At 37.0% G+C, this 17,832-nt stretch overlaps 1 protein-coding gene across 2 annotated transcripts in view; it reads right to left on the reverse strand.

The window, feature by feature from the left end:
* Nucleotides 1-17,832, reverse strand: part of NBAS (NBAS subunit of NRZ tethering complex) — a 169,190-nt gene that overhangs the window by 66,760 nt on the left and 84,598 nt on the right. For both annotated transcript variants that reach the window (XM_064650553.1, XM_064650552.1), the window contains one exon: nucleotides 4,861-5,090. In XM_064650553.1, the coding sequence (XP_064506623.1) occupies nucleotides 4,861-5,090 (230 nt within the window). The remainder of the gene's footprint in view (nucleotides 1-4,860; nucleotides 5,091-17,832) is intronic.

Genomic DNA, 17,832 nt, shown 5'->3' on the forward strand with positions numbered 1-17,832 from the left:
GAAGCTGTGAAGATCTCCAGGTCACTTTGTAAATGTCCTAGAAATAGTAAAAACTGCTTTTCTGTTATTGTACAATCTTCTTAACAAAACAAGAGATGGAGAATTTGTTATATTATGAAAGCCTGAAATTAACTTCATATTACTTTTTACTAATCCACCAAAGTAAGTATGGTTCAATTACACACAAATGATTCTTGTTCTTAGGCTGGCATAGGAGTAATACTGTTAAGGCTGATGCTAGGCTTTTGGGTTTTGATTTTGGTTTGGTTGTTTGAGTTTTTTTTTCTTCAGGATGATTCCAAGAAAAACACTATCTGTTTGTAATCATTTCCTAATAGACTTCCCACAAACAACTTCTTTAAAATGTATTTAATGTGAATACCACTGACCATATTGTTTTAGATGCTTTAATTAAAGTCACAGGCACCTAAGGAAAAAAGCCTTACACAACGTGAACTACTACAAAATACAATTGCAACTGTCAGTAAATTAGTTTAAAAAATTATAGTAACGTATGACTCATGTTAACTCCATAAACTTGACCTTATCTTATTATGCTTAACATCTTCTTTAGATATTTTAAATTGTGGCTCCACAAAATCTGCTCCCTAAATTTTCTATACCATCAGCAGGATCCAAGTACAACAATAAAAAGAGAGCAGAAAAAACCCTACAGATTAGAGAGCATGTCCTCCCAGTTCTTTTTTTTTTTTCTGTCATTTACAAACATAGATCTATACCATATCTTGATCTGTATTAAACACCACTGACAGCTAGAGACTATGACTTCCTCACCACTCCAGGTAATCAGGTGACACATCCATACAACTTAATTCCGGTATTTAGATGCTCAATCCAACATAACATTATATTCCACTGTGATAGTTGCTACAGATATTGCAGAATTAAAATGAGATATACAATGCTGAATAGAAAAGCAAAATGCTAAGAAATGCTGAAAAATCTTCACCACCAGCTATCAAAAAGCCTTTGGATTATAACTATTGCTCTAATGGTATAAAACCCCCAACCAAACAGCAAAACAAAACCACACAAAAACAAAATTCAAAAAGAGCTAAACATCTACAACCCTCTTGTAATGATTCTAGGTTACGACAACCCGTGAAAAACACTAGGCACTGTATACTGAATAACCTGTATACAAAGTAAAGGAGGAAGGACACAAGCATCAAAATTAAAGGAAAGAAATATATTTTAATATAAATTAAAGTGTTTACTACAGCACATTTAAGAAAAGGAAAGAAAAAAAAAAGAGAAAAAACGCACACATTATCCTGTCTCTTCTGTTCCAATGGCTACAGAACCTTCCCTCTGATATTCCATCCCAGCAAGGCTTCCCATACCCTACCTCTTGAAACTAGACTCAATACTTCCATGAAAACAGAAGAATTTTTAACTCAGCAGGCAATGGTGTATGTATAAGAGGATGACGACCCAAATATTTTTAAAATACTCCATAAGAGTTATCTGATCCTTTAGAAGCAGATGCTCTGTTTTTCAACATTAACATGTCCCATGACAACCCTACATTGTACATTCTAGATTAGGTAGCCACAGTTTGTGCAGGTGGTCATTCAGCTCGTAAAAGCAGATCTTTTTTAAGCAGGGATACAGAACACCTGTTGCCAAACCACAACACATACAAACTTACATTCCTTTGCATTTTCCAGAAACCTTTTGATGTACTGTCAACAAGGGGCTTACTAGCTATAGTGAGGATGAAGATTTCTGCAAGAACTGCACAGCAGGTATACCACTGGCTAAGGGGAAGACAACAGGATATTCAGGAAAAGCAGCATAAAGCAATGGAGGTTTAAGGAAATTATATCACATAAATGAAGAACAGTAACAAGCTATTTATTTACAAGATAATGATCAAAAAGAAGTAGTTGTTGCAAAATGAAAAGCTGAAAAGAAATTATACAATCCTTTACACTGTCTTGTAAAGGATCTTCTAACTTTCTTATACACACCCCTCTCCATGCCCAGCCCTGACTACCTGTCTCTGTGAGGACTGCCAAATAAATCCCCAAAGAAGGTTCCAGCACAGGCACACTTTGGATGTATTTTGTCGGTGTTGTTGCAACCAAGACTGGTGCAAAACCAATCAGAAGCAGTTCCTGTGGATGGTTCTTAGCCACCCTGCCTGTGTGGTAGCATGAATCTCAAAAGTATCAAAGAGTATGCCTGTGCAGTTGCGTTCAGCTGGGATTTTGCTGACTATCTTCAAGCTGACAGAAATAAACATTTGGCAGCTCAGAGCAATTTTTTTTCCTATCTTCTCTAAACCCTCTGTTGTATCATACACAACCTCTGTTGCTCACAAGCAGTCTTCAACTTTTTGTGTTCACATCAAACAGCTACAAAGCATGAGACTGGATTCAATCATAATAAAGGGAAATGAGATCCCCTTTTTCAGCTGCCCATCCTCCCAAAATGTTTAAAAAAATCCCAAGAAACAACTTGGAGAAGTGAAATGAAGATTTAAGCCAAGACGCTTTAGTTTCCTCTCATGTTTGAAGCATTAAAATGAGACTGAAGACCTCAGCTGTTTGTCAAGTTCTGTAGCAGCAATGCATCAGGAGAACAGGCTGTGTCTACACTCGCAGTCAGGCAGAGCAGGATAGCAAAAGTACACACAATGGTTGCACACAAGACTTTCTAGTTAAGTCTTCCAGAAAGGGACATGTTTCATATGCCCCAAAATCATTCTGAGAACCCAAAAAGCACATGCTAAGTTATGAAATTCAGATTGCTTGATAACCGCACATTTTTTTCTAAAATTCCAGAATAATTATTTCAGATTGGTGACATAAGGTAAGGAAGAAATTGGTATTAAAATATTAAAATCAACTTCTGATTTCAATATTTTATAAAAAGCAGTGAAGGGCTGAAGACCACAGAGCACTAGAATGAAAATAAAACAAACCAAAAACACACCACAAAACAAAATCCAAACCTAAGATACCACCTAAAAGCTGGCTTTAAGTAAAAGAATAAATTCAAAACCTTATACACTATCACTGGCCTGAAGCTACATGAGACTTCACCTGACTACTCAAGAATTCCCATTCAGTCTTGCTCTAGTTTCCCTAACTTCTTTACAAATACTTTCTAGCTCTATTTTGCCCAGATAAATTGTTAACTGCTTGAGAATTAACGTTAATTAAGTCTGTGAGGCACCTGGATCTTTAAATATTGGATAAATAACGCACAATAAGCTCCAAATACAATACACCAAATATAGAAGATAAAATAGAGAACTATTGGTTAAGTAGTTTTAGCAAATTGCTCATTCTAATACAAAGCTGTTTTGTAAATAACACACCATCTCTTCCAGGTGTTATTCCCTCAAACAGCACTTCATAAAAGATTAAAAACATGAGGCACTTTATTTAAAAATAAGAAAAAATACGCTACACAATTACATTGAATTTGCACATCTTTTTCATTAGAAAATGCAGATTAAGAGTCCACTGAGGAGATTAAAGCAAGGAAGCTGCAAGCTGAACAAGTAATTAATTGGACCTTTGTAAGTGCCTAATACGGAACTGCCACTCTCATCCACATGCTATGAAGCCTAACTTCTTCAAACTCTTTCATATTGTGTTTTTATCTCTACTTACTCTAAGGAACTTTCTCTTCATATTTACTGTATTTCTATAAAGACATTATCTAAAGAACTCATAGATGAGAACATAAGTAAACCTCCTGCACTCAAAGAATCTGTGATAACAAAAGGATATTGCATTGAAGTTACTAAATAATAGTAGATAATATCAGGATGTAACATTCACCTAGTGACATACTACAGATATATGCCTAGTGAACAATATATACATAACAGGTAATTTCAACAGAAACATTAAAAATTATCACAACCTATTTTTATTAATGCAGTGACAAAATCTGTGCTGGTATAGATTTTATAGATGCAAAGCAGAAGCTTAGTGTTCAAAACCTGAGGTTATACAACTATTCTTATTCAATATATAAATGGCTTTTAGTAACAAATTTCTACTAGCTACATAGGTGGAAACCTGCAAACATCTAAATATGCTCTTCAAAAGCTTTATGAAGAGATCAGCTGAAAATTTGCTTAAAAATTATATTTAAAGCTTCTTATTGCACAGAACTCTTCCTTTGACAATATGGCAACTATTCAACTGTGACTGTCCTCAAAACATAAAGAGTTCAAGTCATACTCATGACTTGTTCACAGCTTAAAGTACCTGCATGCAGATGTTAATTAAAGGTATTTTTAAAATGATAAGATAGTACTATCCTATTTCTTTCCTTTTTTTCTATTCTGGATTTCTGAAAGGTGAGATAAAAGCATGGTAAATATATGTGAATATATGTGGTGAAAGCTTCAGGATGTATAAATGAATATAGGGAAAAAGTATAGTGATATACAGCAACTTTAACTAAATTATTAAGAGTAAAATACAGTTTAACAACTTTTTTTTAAAAAACTATATGATCCTTGGGCATACCTCAATAGAATGCAAGGGCAGGTTTAAAGGAGATGAAAGGAAGAGATCAAACCTCCACCTGTGCTCTGATTTCATTCATCCCTAATTAACTTTAATATTAGCAGCTAACAAACGAAGAGTTAGAGATTCAATTAAAAGCTATAGATCCATTTATTTGAGCAACATTTCATTTGAGTAGTCAAATAGAAAAATCTCCAATTGTAGCAGCATTACAGTGTAAATCTCTAAAGCAGCTGGTAAATTATCCCTTCTAAAGGTCGGCATTACTTTCATTTTACTCTCCTGATGTAAAGCTTAAAGTAATTTTGTTCTAAAATAAATACACAAAATAGATATTACTTACTCTGCCAATCCTAGTATTGTTTCTCTCTTGTACTGTGCATCTGCTGTAAATCTCTGCACATCCACTCCTTTGCCAAGTCCTTGCAGAGTCTGAGCTTGAGTGAAATCCAGTAGTCGTTCATTGTAGTAATGCAGCTGATTTATCAAAGTGGAGATTTCTTCAGGCCAGTCTGCACAGCCATACTGAGTAACATGCTTTGTGACCATCTGAATCAACTCCTTTGGATCAGCCTGTGAAAATAATTGACAACAAACTAAAAAAATTCCCGCAAATTCTGAAAAAAATTTATCAATGTATAAATGATCCCTGTGCTCAGAATTAATAGATTTGTTTCTGTTTCTGGGAAACTTTAAGTAAAACAGAAGTTCAAATTTTCTGTAAGGGCTATTTGCTATGACATTAAAATTTATCCTTTTGGAATGCTTTAGAATATTCCATGATACAAAAATTAAAAACAAACAAAAACAAATAAAACTTAAAACTGTGTTAAAAATTACACATCAAGTGCATAGTTTATAAACCAATAACTTCTGTAGTCAAAAACCCAGGCAGCAAAGCAAAAATTTAGAACACACAGCAAATACAGTTTGCATGTTTGAAATCAATAAGGAATGCATGTACATTCCAAATTATCTCAAGATCTGTACAGTGGCTATGTCTAGTAACCTCCACTTAAACAGAGTTGTCTGTAATATGAAAGCACTCATCTCACTCAATACCTTGATTTCTCTACTCCACAAAAAAGGAAGCCATCAGAAGCTCAATGCCAAAAGGAAATCTGTGACACATGTGTGGCACTCACTGAGGAAAGAGTGCCTACAAACGAGCCACCAAAAAATACCTAGGGATGCCAATATAGCTGAAACATTTTCTAAAAGAAACAACTGATCCAACTGCTGTGAACTCAAAAATGTTGAGTGTATCAATATATTTTGAGTTTTTTATTACAGAATGATTCTGCTAAATTAGAAGCTAAACTTATGAACATTAATGAGAGTGCACAGCAGGGTGAAACATGGCAACAAAAGTTTAAACTTTGAGGCACACTTGAATTTTTCCATGACTTGCTGGTCATTCTAAATTGATTTTTTTTTCTTTTCAAGTCTTAGTTGACAGGCTGCTTATCAAGTCACATTAAATGCTACAAGGCATCCTTTCTCCTCTCCAGATGATACTCCTCTGAAGCCCTCCAAACATTGCAAACTCATTTATTTTATAAACCACATTGGTAGCTCTTTCAAGGCTGCTTAGAAGATTGATAACAGAATAATAAAATCTCCGAAAAGAAACAGGCAAGCAGAGCAGTGCCTCTAGAACACAATTATACCAGCTGTAAACCCATCCACTGCTTGTTATGTATCCTGGTATCTCACTCTATGTGATACACTAGAAAACAGAGCATGGAGATAGGCAAAGAGACAAGACAAGGAAACATGTTTAACATAATCGCATAAAACTTCTAGTCCACTGAGAAAGACAGGTCCCTCTGACAATCTGTGTGAGTGAATTTCACAGAATCACAGAATCAACCAGGTTGGAAAAGACCTCTGAGATCATCAAATCCAACCCTTGACCCAAAACCACGCTGTCAACTAGACCATGGCACTAAGGCCATATCCAGTCTCTTCTTAAATACCTCCAGGGACGGTGACTCCATCACCTCCCTGAGCAGCCCATTCCAATGTCTGATCACTCTCTCTGTAAAGAATTTCTTTCTAATGTCTAACCTAAACCTCCCCTGGTACTCTCTTTTGCTAGGTTTCTTCTCTCTCCATTAAGTCCCCATTTGTTATATTTACCTAAAACCATCTGTGTGCACTCTTCAGTGCTGCCTGTTTGCTCAGAGGAACACTGTATTTGGAAATAATGTCTTAATAACAACAGATTTAGAATAACAGAATCATGTGCTGTATGAACACCCATGTATGTATATCCATACATTTGTAAGCCAAAAAAAAAGTGCAAACTCTTCAGTACAGAGGATAAAGTTATACATTTAGATTAAGAAAACACAAGTGGAGTGTTTTTACTGCAAGCAGTTGCCAAGGATTGTCTTGAACTCTTCGCCACCAAAAAATCTTTTAATCATGTGCTGTCCTCTTTCGTCTTTTACAAAATCTATGCTCCAAGTTATCATAGCATGTGAATCCAAAATTAGCTTAGAGATATCCCACAGTCTGCTTCATGAAAGAATATTCTTGCTATCTGGTATCTAATTTGAGACTAACTAAGGTTTTTTAATCTATAAAAGAAACAAACTTTCCCAAGCGGCAGTTGCTTACAAAACTCATTTACTGGAATGACACACGTTTTCATTCTCAGATTTGTCTTCCCTCTATACATCTAAAATGTTTTCTTAAATAACAGTGCTGCTTGTACAGTATTTATTAGGCACTCAACACAAGTTCAATGAAAAAAAGGAAAAACAGAAAACTAAAGTGTTTGGTATTGAGCTGTATTTTATAATTTTAAGTATTCATTCCTTAACATCATCACATTTTTAATAATACATGTTTTTAAAAGATAAGCACAACTATTTCTACATCCATTAGATTCCTAGTTCAATTAGACATGATGCTTGTTCTAATAAACACAACACAAAAAGATCATTATATTTGTATTGCCAGCTTTCAAAAAAGTCTTAACAGTTTTTAATTGAGAAGACCATAACAATTAGCTACCAATAGCAGCTGGTGACGAAGAAAATCAGCAAAATCAGTAAAGTCTGACTCTTACTGCAGCAGTCACAGGGTTTACAAATTCTTGAACTTTCTTCAAATTGTAGCAGGTACTTGGGGAAAAACATAAAAAACTCTAAAGCAAATTGTGTAAATACAAATTCATTTTGACAGGTAAGACCAATAACAAGCCATATTCAACTTGTTCCCTTTCTAATGTTACCTGTCAAAGCCCACACCAATAGACCCCAACCAGCACTATTCTCTCTGTTGGTTTTTCAGAGTCTTTCAGATAGTTAGAAATTGTGTCTATGTGTCCATCTCTCAGCTTTGTCAGATAAATATCTCCAGTACCTCTGACACTTGAACTCCCTGTAATCATTCAGGAAGGGTATTTTGCATACAAACACACAGCAGGAAACAGGGTAAGTTTCCAGAGAAGCCACAAGAGCTGACCCTTAACTCAGAGGCGTCCCTAGCACTGCCAGGGGAAATCCCTCATGAACTACCTGCCAATACATTTTATTCACTTATTGGGCTAACACTGTATTTGTGCTGACAGAGGCCTTGCTTGAGAATTAAGGAAAAATAAAAGTTGGACAGAATAGAAAAAAACATAAATTTAAGCATAAAGTTAATTTAATTTCATGCTATTAGATGTGATTTACTCATCACAGATCAGTACAAATTACTATCCCTACTGCACCACCAGCCATTAGCAGTAAGCCTCAGTTGGGGAACAAGGTCGACCTGAGTAGACGTTTTAAAACAGTTATTTCTTTTTGACCACACTCTGGGAGTGACACCTGTGAAGCCCATCAAAATCTGTCACTGTGACATTATAAAAAAAAAAAAATGGTTTTAAAAAGAGATAGGAGGGTTTGATCTTGGAATTTCTTCACCCTGATGCCTAAATTAATCTTGCCAGGATTTATTTTCCTGGCAAGTTGCTGATTTTTTTTCTTTCAAATCTCTCTAAAAGACTTAATTTAGCCATACATACCAGGAACAAACAAACAAATAAAAAAAGTATGAGCTTTTCTCCTATTACTCTCCTGCTCAGGAAGTGGCAATAATTTTACAATTATGGTAAGAGAGATAAATATTAAAAAGACATCATGGAGATACTAGATCACTGTAAGGCTATTTAGCTTGTTTTCTCCTTTTAAGACTGAGAACCTTTCCAATTGTTCTAAAAGAAATATTATTCTTTTGATTTTGTTTTTAATGTAAATGATCTAGAGACTGTAAATGATCAGAAAAACTGATGAGAAAAACTGCTTAGATCATCAGAGGCTAATCCGCTCATAATCCTCCCAAATACATTACTGACATTGTGGACCTTTCTGGACTGAAGTTGCAAAACATTTCCATCACCTTTGAACTGTGATTTTTTGGCAATGGTCAAAAGCCACAATTGTGGTGAGCCACAGAAATATGAAGGGGAGAGCAGAGGGCATGTTCCCTTGGGTCTAGATCCTTGTAACACCACACTTGTTCTACACCATTTTAAGTGATCCTAGAAAGAGACTGTGCCAGAGAGGGAGACACATACACTAAGCAAAACCCTCATGGTTAGCAAAACTAGATGACAGCACATGCCAAGGGAGGACATGGAGCAGGGTGTAACATTCCTGCTGCAGACACAGTTGTATTATGCCCAAGGCCCTGTCTTTAGTTGTTGCCCATCACCAGTGCTACTAAGGGAACCAAACCACACCTCTAGAAAGCATTTCTATTTCAGAAAGAAGAGGAGAGCTCTCCCTAATCCTTGCAGCAACTACCACAATCTGTGTAGCAAGAGATTCAGTGTGCTACAAATTTGATGGAGGGGAAGGCAGGAAAAGAAGAATGAAGTGAAGCACATATAGGTGATACTTTTCCTCACATACTGGAGGGGAAAAAAATCACAGGAAAGAAACAGTTCACTCAAGAAGTAAAATCCTGAATGTGCCTGTTCACTTGAGAAGTAAACACCATCTCTCCATAGGACAGTTTTTCATTAATTAAATTAATGACACTTCTCTTTGAGACTGTTGCCATGCTGTGAGTCAAGAGTACATTAACTTGGATACTGCACCATGTGATGTGGGGTGGCCAACCTTTCAGATCTCAGCTGTCTTACGTCTGATCTGCTCAAAGAAAAAGAGCAAGTGTACAGCCAAGATGGAAGACCAGGACATCTCAGAAATAAAACCTGTACTGTCACATCACTCAAGTGCAAGGATACCTCAACACTCTTTATCCTTCCACTGCTGCAGCTACATATATTGTTGAGTGACAACACAGGTTTGTTCAGGGTCAGCTTTTACAACCATTTTGGAAGTGGATACAGGAAGCAGCAGCTCATCACCCACAGGTGAAACCACACCAGGTCAACATGTAAGAATACCTACTAGAATACCTTTTATAACCTAAAAGATAAATCAGAATAAAATTGTACAAACTTATCTAAAAAATGAAGTAGAGAGGAGCTAAGCAATAAATTCTCTATTATTAAACCTATAGGTCATACACATTCAGATATTAAAACAATATTCTGTTTCAGATTTTTAATCATCTATCAGAAGTTTTTGTAACATACTCTAAAGTCTCAGGTATATTTAAGTATAATGATTTTAAAGCCTGTCCGTATTCTTAAAAAATGCTTCTCGCCACAGTATGTGATCACACGAGTGATGCAAACAAGCAGTTTCCTACTCTACTAAAAAATGTATATCTGGATTATGTAGATCCAGGAATGCAGCTGTGGACTTCAATTCCCTAGCTTCTCTTCTCATCTTCACCATGAATTTCATCCATATTTCTCTTTTTTTCCAAAAACTGAAACAATGTTTTAAGATTTCATTGCAGATGAGTGACCTGTATAAAACAAACACTCCTGAATCACTGCACTGCTCCAGGAATCAAAAAATAAGGCAAAAGGCTGCTGTTCAGTAATATAACATAAAAGTAATTGGAAAAGTTATCCAAGCAGTTGTTTCTACAGTTATGTTAAACAACTTGTGTTTGAAGAGCTGAACAAATTGTTCTAGTGCTCTGTTTTCATAAAATCATTGAATGGCCTGGGTTAGAAGGAACCTTAAAGACCATCTAGTTCCAACACTCCTGCCATGGGCAGGGCCACCTTCTGCTCAAAGTCCCTCCCAACCTGGCCTTGAACACTTCCAGGGATGGGGCAGCCACAGCTTTTCTGGGCAACCTGTGCCCGTATCTCAGCACCTCACAGTGAAGAATTTCTTCCTAATATTTAATCTAAACCTACACTCTTTCCGTTTAAAGCCATTCTCCCTTGTCTTGTCCCCACATGTCCTTGCAAAAAGTCTCTGTCCAGCTCTCTCGTAGCCCCTTTAGGTACTGGGAAGTGCTATAAGGTCTCCCCAGAGCCTTCTCTTCTCCAGGCTAAACAAACTCAATTCTCTCAGCCTTTTCTTGTAGGAGAGGTGATCATCTCTGTAGCCTCCTCTGGACTCATTCCAACAGGTCTATATCTTTTTTTAGGTTATAGACCCCAGACCTGGTTGCAGTACTTGAATCTGAAAAATCGGTCTGCGAAACTGCTCAGAGACTTTTTTTATCTTTAAGCAGCAAGGTATTTGTTTATTCAACGTTGGGAGCAAGCCAGCTCGCGCTGGACAAACTTGCTCGAAGGCTTCACACAAAATCAGCATTTTTATACAATTTTCAGATGTGATTAAATGCATATTCAAGTGATTATGACATCTATCTATACATATTAATAACAGGAGGAGTATAGGTGGAGCTCAGGCGGGGCTTGGGGCGGTCCTTCTCTTGGCCCTCAGTTTTGGTGGGACACCCGCTCTTCATCCCATGGGTCTGGGGGCTAATTCTCGTCTTCCTCGGCCTGACCTCCCCTCTCTTCTATTGTTCTTGACCCGTTCACTGAGGTTTGGAGAAGGCCTTGGCTCCCAGCCTGTTTCTTCTATTCAAATGTCTACCTTATCCTACTGCATCTTAATTTATTACCTCTAGGCCTATTCTATGATTCTTTTACCATTCCTTTAAGTTTTGGTCCAGCAAGTAGAACAGAACAAGCGCAGATCGTTTTGGATGTTAGTAGCTTGTTAGCAGGCCCAAATTTCTTAGTTAACTCCTTTGGGCCTGGCCTCCTGTTTCATACTACAGGTGGAGTCTCACCAGAGCAGAGGGGCAGAATCCCCTCCCTTGACCTGCTGGTCATGGTGCTTTGGATGCAGCCCAGGATACAGTTGGCTTTATGGGCTGTGAGTTCACATTGTTGGCTCATGTTGAATTTCTCCTCAGAGAAAGACTTTTTTGCTTTGATTTCCAACAGCTATTGCAACAAGTGAGGAATAATTTGTCCCAAGAGAAGATGCTTTCATAATTTATTTTCTACCTTGTGTTCTCTTACTGACTCTCTCTTATTGAGTAAGACATTGATAAGTCAGGTTTACATAGAAAAATCTCATCCCATCATTTCACCTGACAGCTGTTTTAGTGGAAATAACACATGATATATAAAAGGTTGAAGTGTGAACCAAAAGAACACCTCCAAAAATAGACAATTACTACATGGCTTTGAGTGAAGTGCTTACTAAATTCATATTATACGATTCATTTCCCATTTGCAGTCAGCATTATTCTCAGTAAATAATGTTACCCTTTAGATAATTATCCTAACCTTTTGTCTATCTTCCTTTTCTCTTCAAAAAAAGGAGAAAAGTGCTTTCTTTTTGAATAAATTATGTTATTGTCTATTCTTTTAGAGTGTCTTTAATCTCGACCTATATGGCAGTAGCTGTAGTCATATACAGACTTTGGGATAAGCACACAGTCCTACTTGTAAAACTTGATTGCAATATGATACAGTTTTAATTTAAGTGCAATATTGTATCCTTTTAATTTGCACAGTTACTTGACTGGATATGTGCAAATACTTTCTGTGTCTTACTAATTTACAGTTTGAAAACTATATACTCCACAAGCTACAAAACACTTCATTTACTCTTTCCTGACAGCTATTAAAATATGAGAAGTTAGATATTTTTTCATCCTAATCCAGGGACTGCTAGCGCTTCTGATTAGAAGCACAGACTTCTCCATGACCACCTTCTCTTATTGTGATGTACATTTTCATGAATAGCTTTGTCAGCTAAATATAGAGGCCAGTCTAGATTTAGCCTCAATCCTCCAAGATGAACAAACAAACAAACAAAAACAACCCAACAAACCAAAAAACCCCACCATCAAACCAGTCAAACCACTAAAAAACACAGATGGAGAAGCCTACTCTCTCACGCAATGGAAATTCAGCACTGTCTGAAAAGTTACCTATATTGCCAACTCAGATGAATAAAATTTTGTTAAAATGGGGTTTTTTTGCTCTAAGATGACTAGCAAATTTCAATCAGACTGCTTGCAAAGTTCATGATGCTCACTGACTAGAGAAGGCAGTTATAGAAGCTCGGAAAACAAACGTAAAAGAGAAGATAAAGCCACTTGACTAGGGTAAGACTGCTTCAAAAAGCTGCTGGTCACCTTTGTACTGTTTCCCAGAGAACAAAACGCTTTGAGAGAAGGAAAGGATTAGTACTTATCCCAACCACCTCCTTGCAAGAAAGCCACAAATGTATCTCCAGAGGAACACAGGCAAGGTAGACCTCAACCCTCTGCTGATATGCAAGGTTGGTTTGAAGATCCTCTTTTCTAAAAGAATATTTCTAAACAGCTGACTAAAGAACAACAATACTCTGTTTCCAGAAGTAGGATTTAACAGAATGGCTCATATCACCCTTGAGAAACAGAAATAAGCAACACTTGAAGATCACTTTTCATAAGCACACTTTATCTTGAAGAAATGAAATGGGCTGGGAGGTAGTAGCAAACAACTATTTAACAACAGATCTTTCTGAGTCACCTAAATATTATTTGGTCCTAACTAAGAAAGGCAGTATTTTGTCATCTTTTATGTTTAACAAAGGAAGACGAGGATCTGTGAAACATTACCTTACCCACAGCAAACACATCTCAACCAAAGGAATCTAGTTGAGACAATCTGGCTGCAATGTTCCTAACTGATGCATTAGTAAGTCCTTTAGGGATCATATCAGAGGATGTTCAAAACTAACCACCAAGACTGCTACTTCAGGAGAGCTCATTTGAACTTTAAGTTTTTGGACATAGCAGTTTAGTCAGTTCTCCATTTTTTAATAACTTAGTCATTCACTCATTTAAAAGATGTGTGATTACGTGTTGAGATATCACTGAGCAATAAACAAATCAATGAGTAAAACTCATGTGACATGCTACAGAGGAAACTAAGAGTGCTAAAAAGTGTCTGGAAAGTGACTTATAAAGAACGGTAAAGCTGATAGCAGAAAAGTTCTGGAAAGTCACTCAAAATCAGAAAGCCAAGTAGAGAAGTGGTAGGATCACTTGGTGAAAAGATGTGGAAGGAGCACTGATGGGTAAGGCCATAACAGTGTAAGTCATGAGATCTTTGTGCCAGCCCTGACCACTGAAAGTGTGGGGAGGTAGAGAGCTCAATATGATCCAGATGAGTTAGAAGAATCTGGAAAGTGTCAGCTATACACTTGCACACCACCACAATCAGATGGCATTCACCCTTCAGTTCTCAAGGAAAACAAATGTGAAATTCTGTTAAATGGCAGGTGAAGGTGCATCAACGAACATTATAAAAAAATAGTGTGCCAGAGTGCCAGTCTCATCTGAAAAGACAGGATGTAAAAGGAATTCTCATAGGGATGACAGACCAGGAAGTCAAATGTCCATCCCTGGCAAGATGGTAGACTATATAACAAATTGTAAGACCATTGATCATTAACAGATTGGTGGGAAAGAGTCAGCATGGCCTCTGTAAAGGAAAATCCACTTTGTTCACTTGCTGGAGGGCTATGAGGGTATCAAAGAGCACATGGACAAAAGGAATCCTGTGACAAAATATACACAGATCTTTTCAAATACTTTCACAAGTTTCCCTACCAAAGTCCAGTCTGGAAACTTAGGTTGCCAATAGATTGGAAGAACTGAAATCCAGTGAAAAGAGAAGTAAAAGCTTAGAGACCATGTTTCAGATAGGAGAGAGCCAGCAGCAAGTCTTCAAGGGGTAGATTTTTATTCAGAATCCCTTACTGATGACCTGAAGAAAAGATGACCAATAAATCATCAATAAATACTTTGGCCTACCTTTATTTATTTTTTTTTAAAGTTAAAGAAAACTTCTCCCAAGACCAGTTCTTTGTCTGCCAGTTAATGTCTCATTCATGGTGCCTTCTGCCACTGCCTTTCTTTTTCTCTGATTCTCCTCTCTGTCACAGACTCCACACACACGAAGGAAGATCAATGAGAGAGAGAATAGTGCAGCATAGATTCAAGGAGTTATACACCAATCTATCCCAGTTTTGCTTTGGAACTATCAGGTATGCACTGGACTTGGAAACAGAAGCATACACCAAATGAAACAGATTCACTCTCCAAGTATTAATGAGTAATAATACCTGAACATGTATAAGCAAGCAGCGTGGTACATAAAACAATAAGAAGTATTAGGCATAAAGAGCATTGTGAAAGGGAAGTGGAACAACCTAAAGATCAGCAAAGAAACTTGAACTTGATGCAGAACATACAACAGAAAATTCAAACACTGAAGCTACAGGGAGAAGTTACACTGCCAAAGCAAACTTGTTAGTTTTCAACATCACTAACCAAACAGAAAGAGGGGTCAAAGAGTAGACAAGGGCTTGAATCAGGACTTAAAATGGTAGTAAAAGTAAAGGTCAAGTTTTAAGTCCCTCACAGGTCCACAATAAAGTGCACTATCATTTTACCATCTACAGCAGACTTAGTGCTACCCATTGCATTGATGGATGAAAAGCTGAATGTCCAGACAGAATGAAAAAAGTCTGCCTGACACAGTTTGTCAGTTTTGCGCGTTGGTGTTAATAAACTCCAGTAAAACATCATGCACACAAATCCAATTTTAAGATTAAAAATGTATATACTATTTCTAGTAGGCTAAGTTCATAATTTAGGAATGTGATAGGATAATATCATTAAACCCAAGCCAATATGCAACCATTTAATGAGCATTCAATTTCCAATGAGAGATTACCTCATGTGTATACACTTAACTTCTAGCTGTGCTACAGTGCCATGTAATCAGCTTAAAGCCATTAGACATTATAAAATATGGTTAATACATCTGTTAGCCCATCAGATATGCCTCTCTCCCTCTTCCTGCATACAGCCTTCTATACACTACTAATTTCCATTTCAAATTAAGTCTTTATTTTCAACATCCTATATTCAGAGTATTACCTAAAGCTGTAGCATATGGACCATAGCTGGGAGCTTTGCTTCTCTGGAGTAACAGAACTGTATTTGTAACCTTAGATCAACCAAGAGAACCATCTTGGGAGCCAGGTCAAGCTTGCAGAATGAAGTCCCATAAGACAAACAGATTCAGTCCCAAGTTCAAAGCACTCTTCCTTTGACCTAATTCTGCCTCTTAGAGAGGTTGATAGATGCTTTCCAAAGCAGCAAGCAACAGAAAAGGGAAGCAGGTAAAGTGCACAGAGCTCAAGTTCACTGTATAAATCTACCCAGTCACGTAGTGGCTAAAAAGCCAGTTATATCAGGCTACTTAACTCTGTGGAACTGAACTCTCAGCTTCTTCACCAACTCCAGGCTGCAACAAAAGCATCACTAAGGAGACTCTCTGAGCTTACCATTTCAACATATTGCCAGCTGCAATGCACAAAAGGACAGGAATCAAATTCACTTTCTTGAATGAAAAGGAACATGTAATGGAATAAAATAAAAAAGTAAGAATTTTCTGCTAACAGCAACTTTCTACATCTGCTACTAACTGCAAAATTCCCATCCCCCTCTATAACAGCAGTATTTGTTAGAACTGTTGTTTGATGTTCCAAGAAAAGCTTGCCCCCCAGACGAGGTCAGCAAAATAATCCTCTCCAAAACTACAGAAAGACCTCAGCAACAGGTTATTAGCATGAGGACAGGAACATATTAATTAACCTCAGGATAATTAAACTTTTTCGCTCCTTTCTAGAGTAAACAATTTATTCTGGTCCATTATCGGATCACCAGGATAGGACAAATGAGGAGATAAGCTGTTAATAACATGAATTATCCAGCAAATTTCTTCCTCAGCTGTACAGCTTTTCATCAAGACTGAGAATTAGTGAGCAGAGTGGCAGCAGGGCAACAGCCTTGATGCTGTGCAAGCAAGCAACAGCCAAAACACAAGAGTGTTATCAACAGTTCTAGCCACAAAGGCAAAGTACAGCTTCAATGAAGAAAGTTAATCCCATCCCTGCTCAGCCAGTACATACCTAAACCAAAAATAAATACAGCTTCTCAAGGGGTAATGAGTCTTCTCACACAAATACATTCCATAGACAGTCCATTTCTGGAAATTTTGTTCTCTTCTTCTTTCTGGCAGTATTTTTACAGATCTTCATCTGTGGCTTTATTTGGCTGGAGAGCTCTTTTAAAATATTCCTCAGGATAAAAAATCAATATAGCTCAGATGCCCTAAACTATGGCTGTTATGTTTATAACAACTAAAATTCAAAATTGTCTTGGGCATAAAATTAAAGCAATACTTTACACCCAAATCCCTTTGTCTGTCCTTAAAGCAAAGTAATAACTTCATCAGAAACTGAAATTATCAAGCTGATTTCCTTTTGGACATCAACAGTACAAAAAAAGATAATGAGAATTTCTGGCAATTTATGATTCTAGTTTGATGTGCAGACATTAGCTGTCAGTATTTCATGTCACAATTAAAACAACAACAACAAAATCAAGCCTCCATGCAACAGACCCAATGATTCCTTCAAAATATCTTTCCTGACTGTCAAGTCTTAAGAGTCTGTCCTAGCCAATGAAAGAGGAACTCTCCCCATACTCCCCACTATCCTTAGAACAATATCCTCTGTCATTTCCATTGTGACATTTTTCCCATTATGTCAGAGCTACTCATTTACTGTTTCCAAATAATGTCATTTTAAAATGAGAAACACGTGAAGTGGGGTCTTTTCTACGCTTCTATGTAGTTTCTTATAAATTCAGCTAGAGTTTCCTGATAGGATACTTGATTAAACAGATTAGAGAAATCACACCTACTGTGACTTAGGTGCTGTTAGACAGAAATATGTGCTCTGTGATCTCGAGGATTCACCTTCTAAGCGTGTGGCTGAAATGCCAGATTTACATCTTCACTGACTATGTAAAGATTTAGAACAGGGGAAAACACCTTCACCCACAA

This window comes from Pseudopipra pipra, chromosome 3, assembly GCF_036250125.1.
Source record: "Pseudopipra pipra isolate bDixPip1 chromosome 3, bDixPip1.hap1, whole genome shotgun sequence".
In the NCBI taxonomy this organism is placed as follows: Eukaryota; Metazoa; Chordata; class Aves; order Passeriformes; family Pipridae; genus Pseudopipra; species Pseudopipra pipra.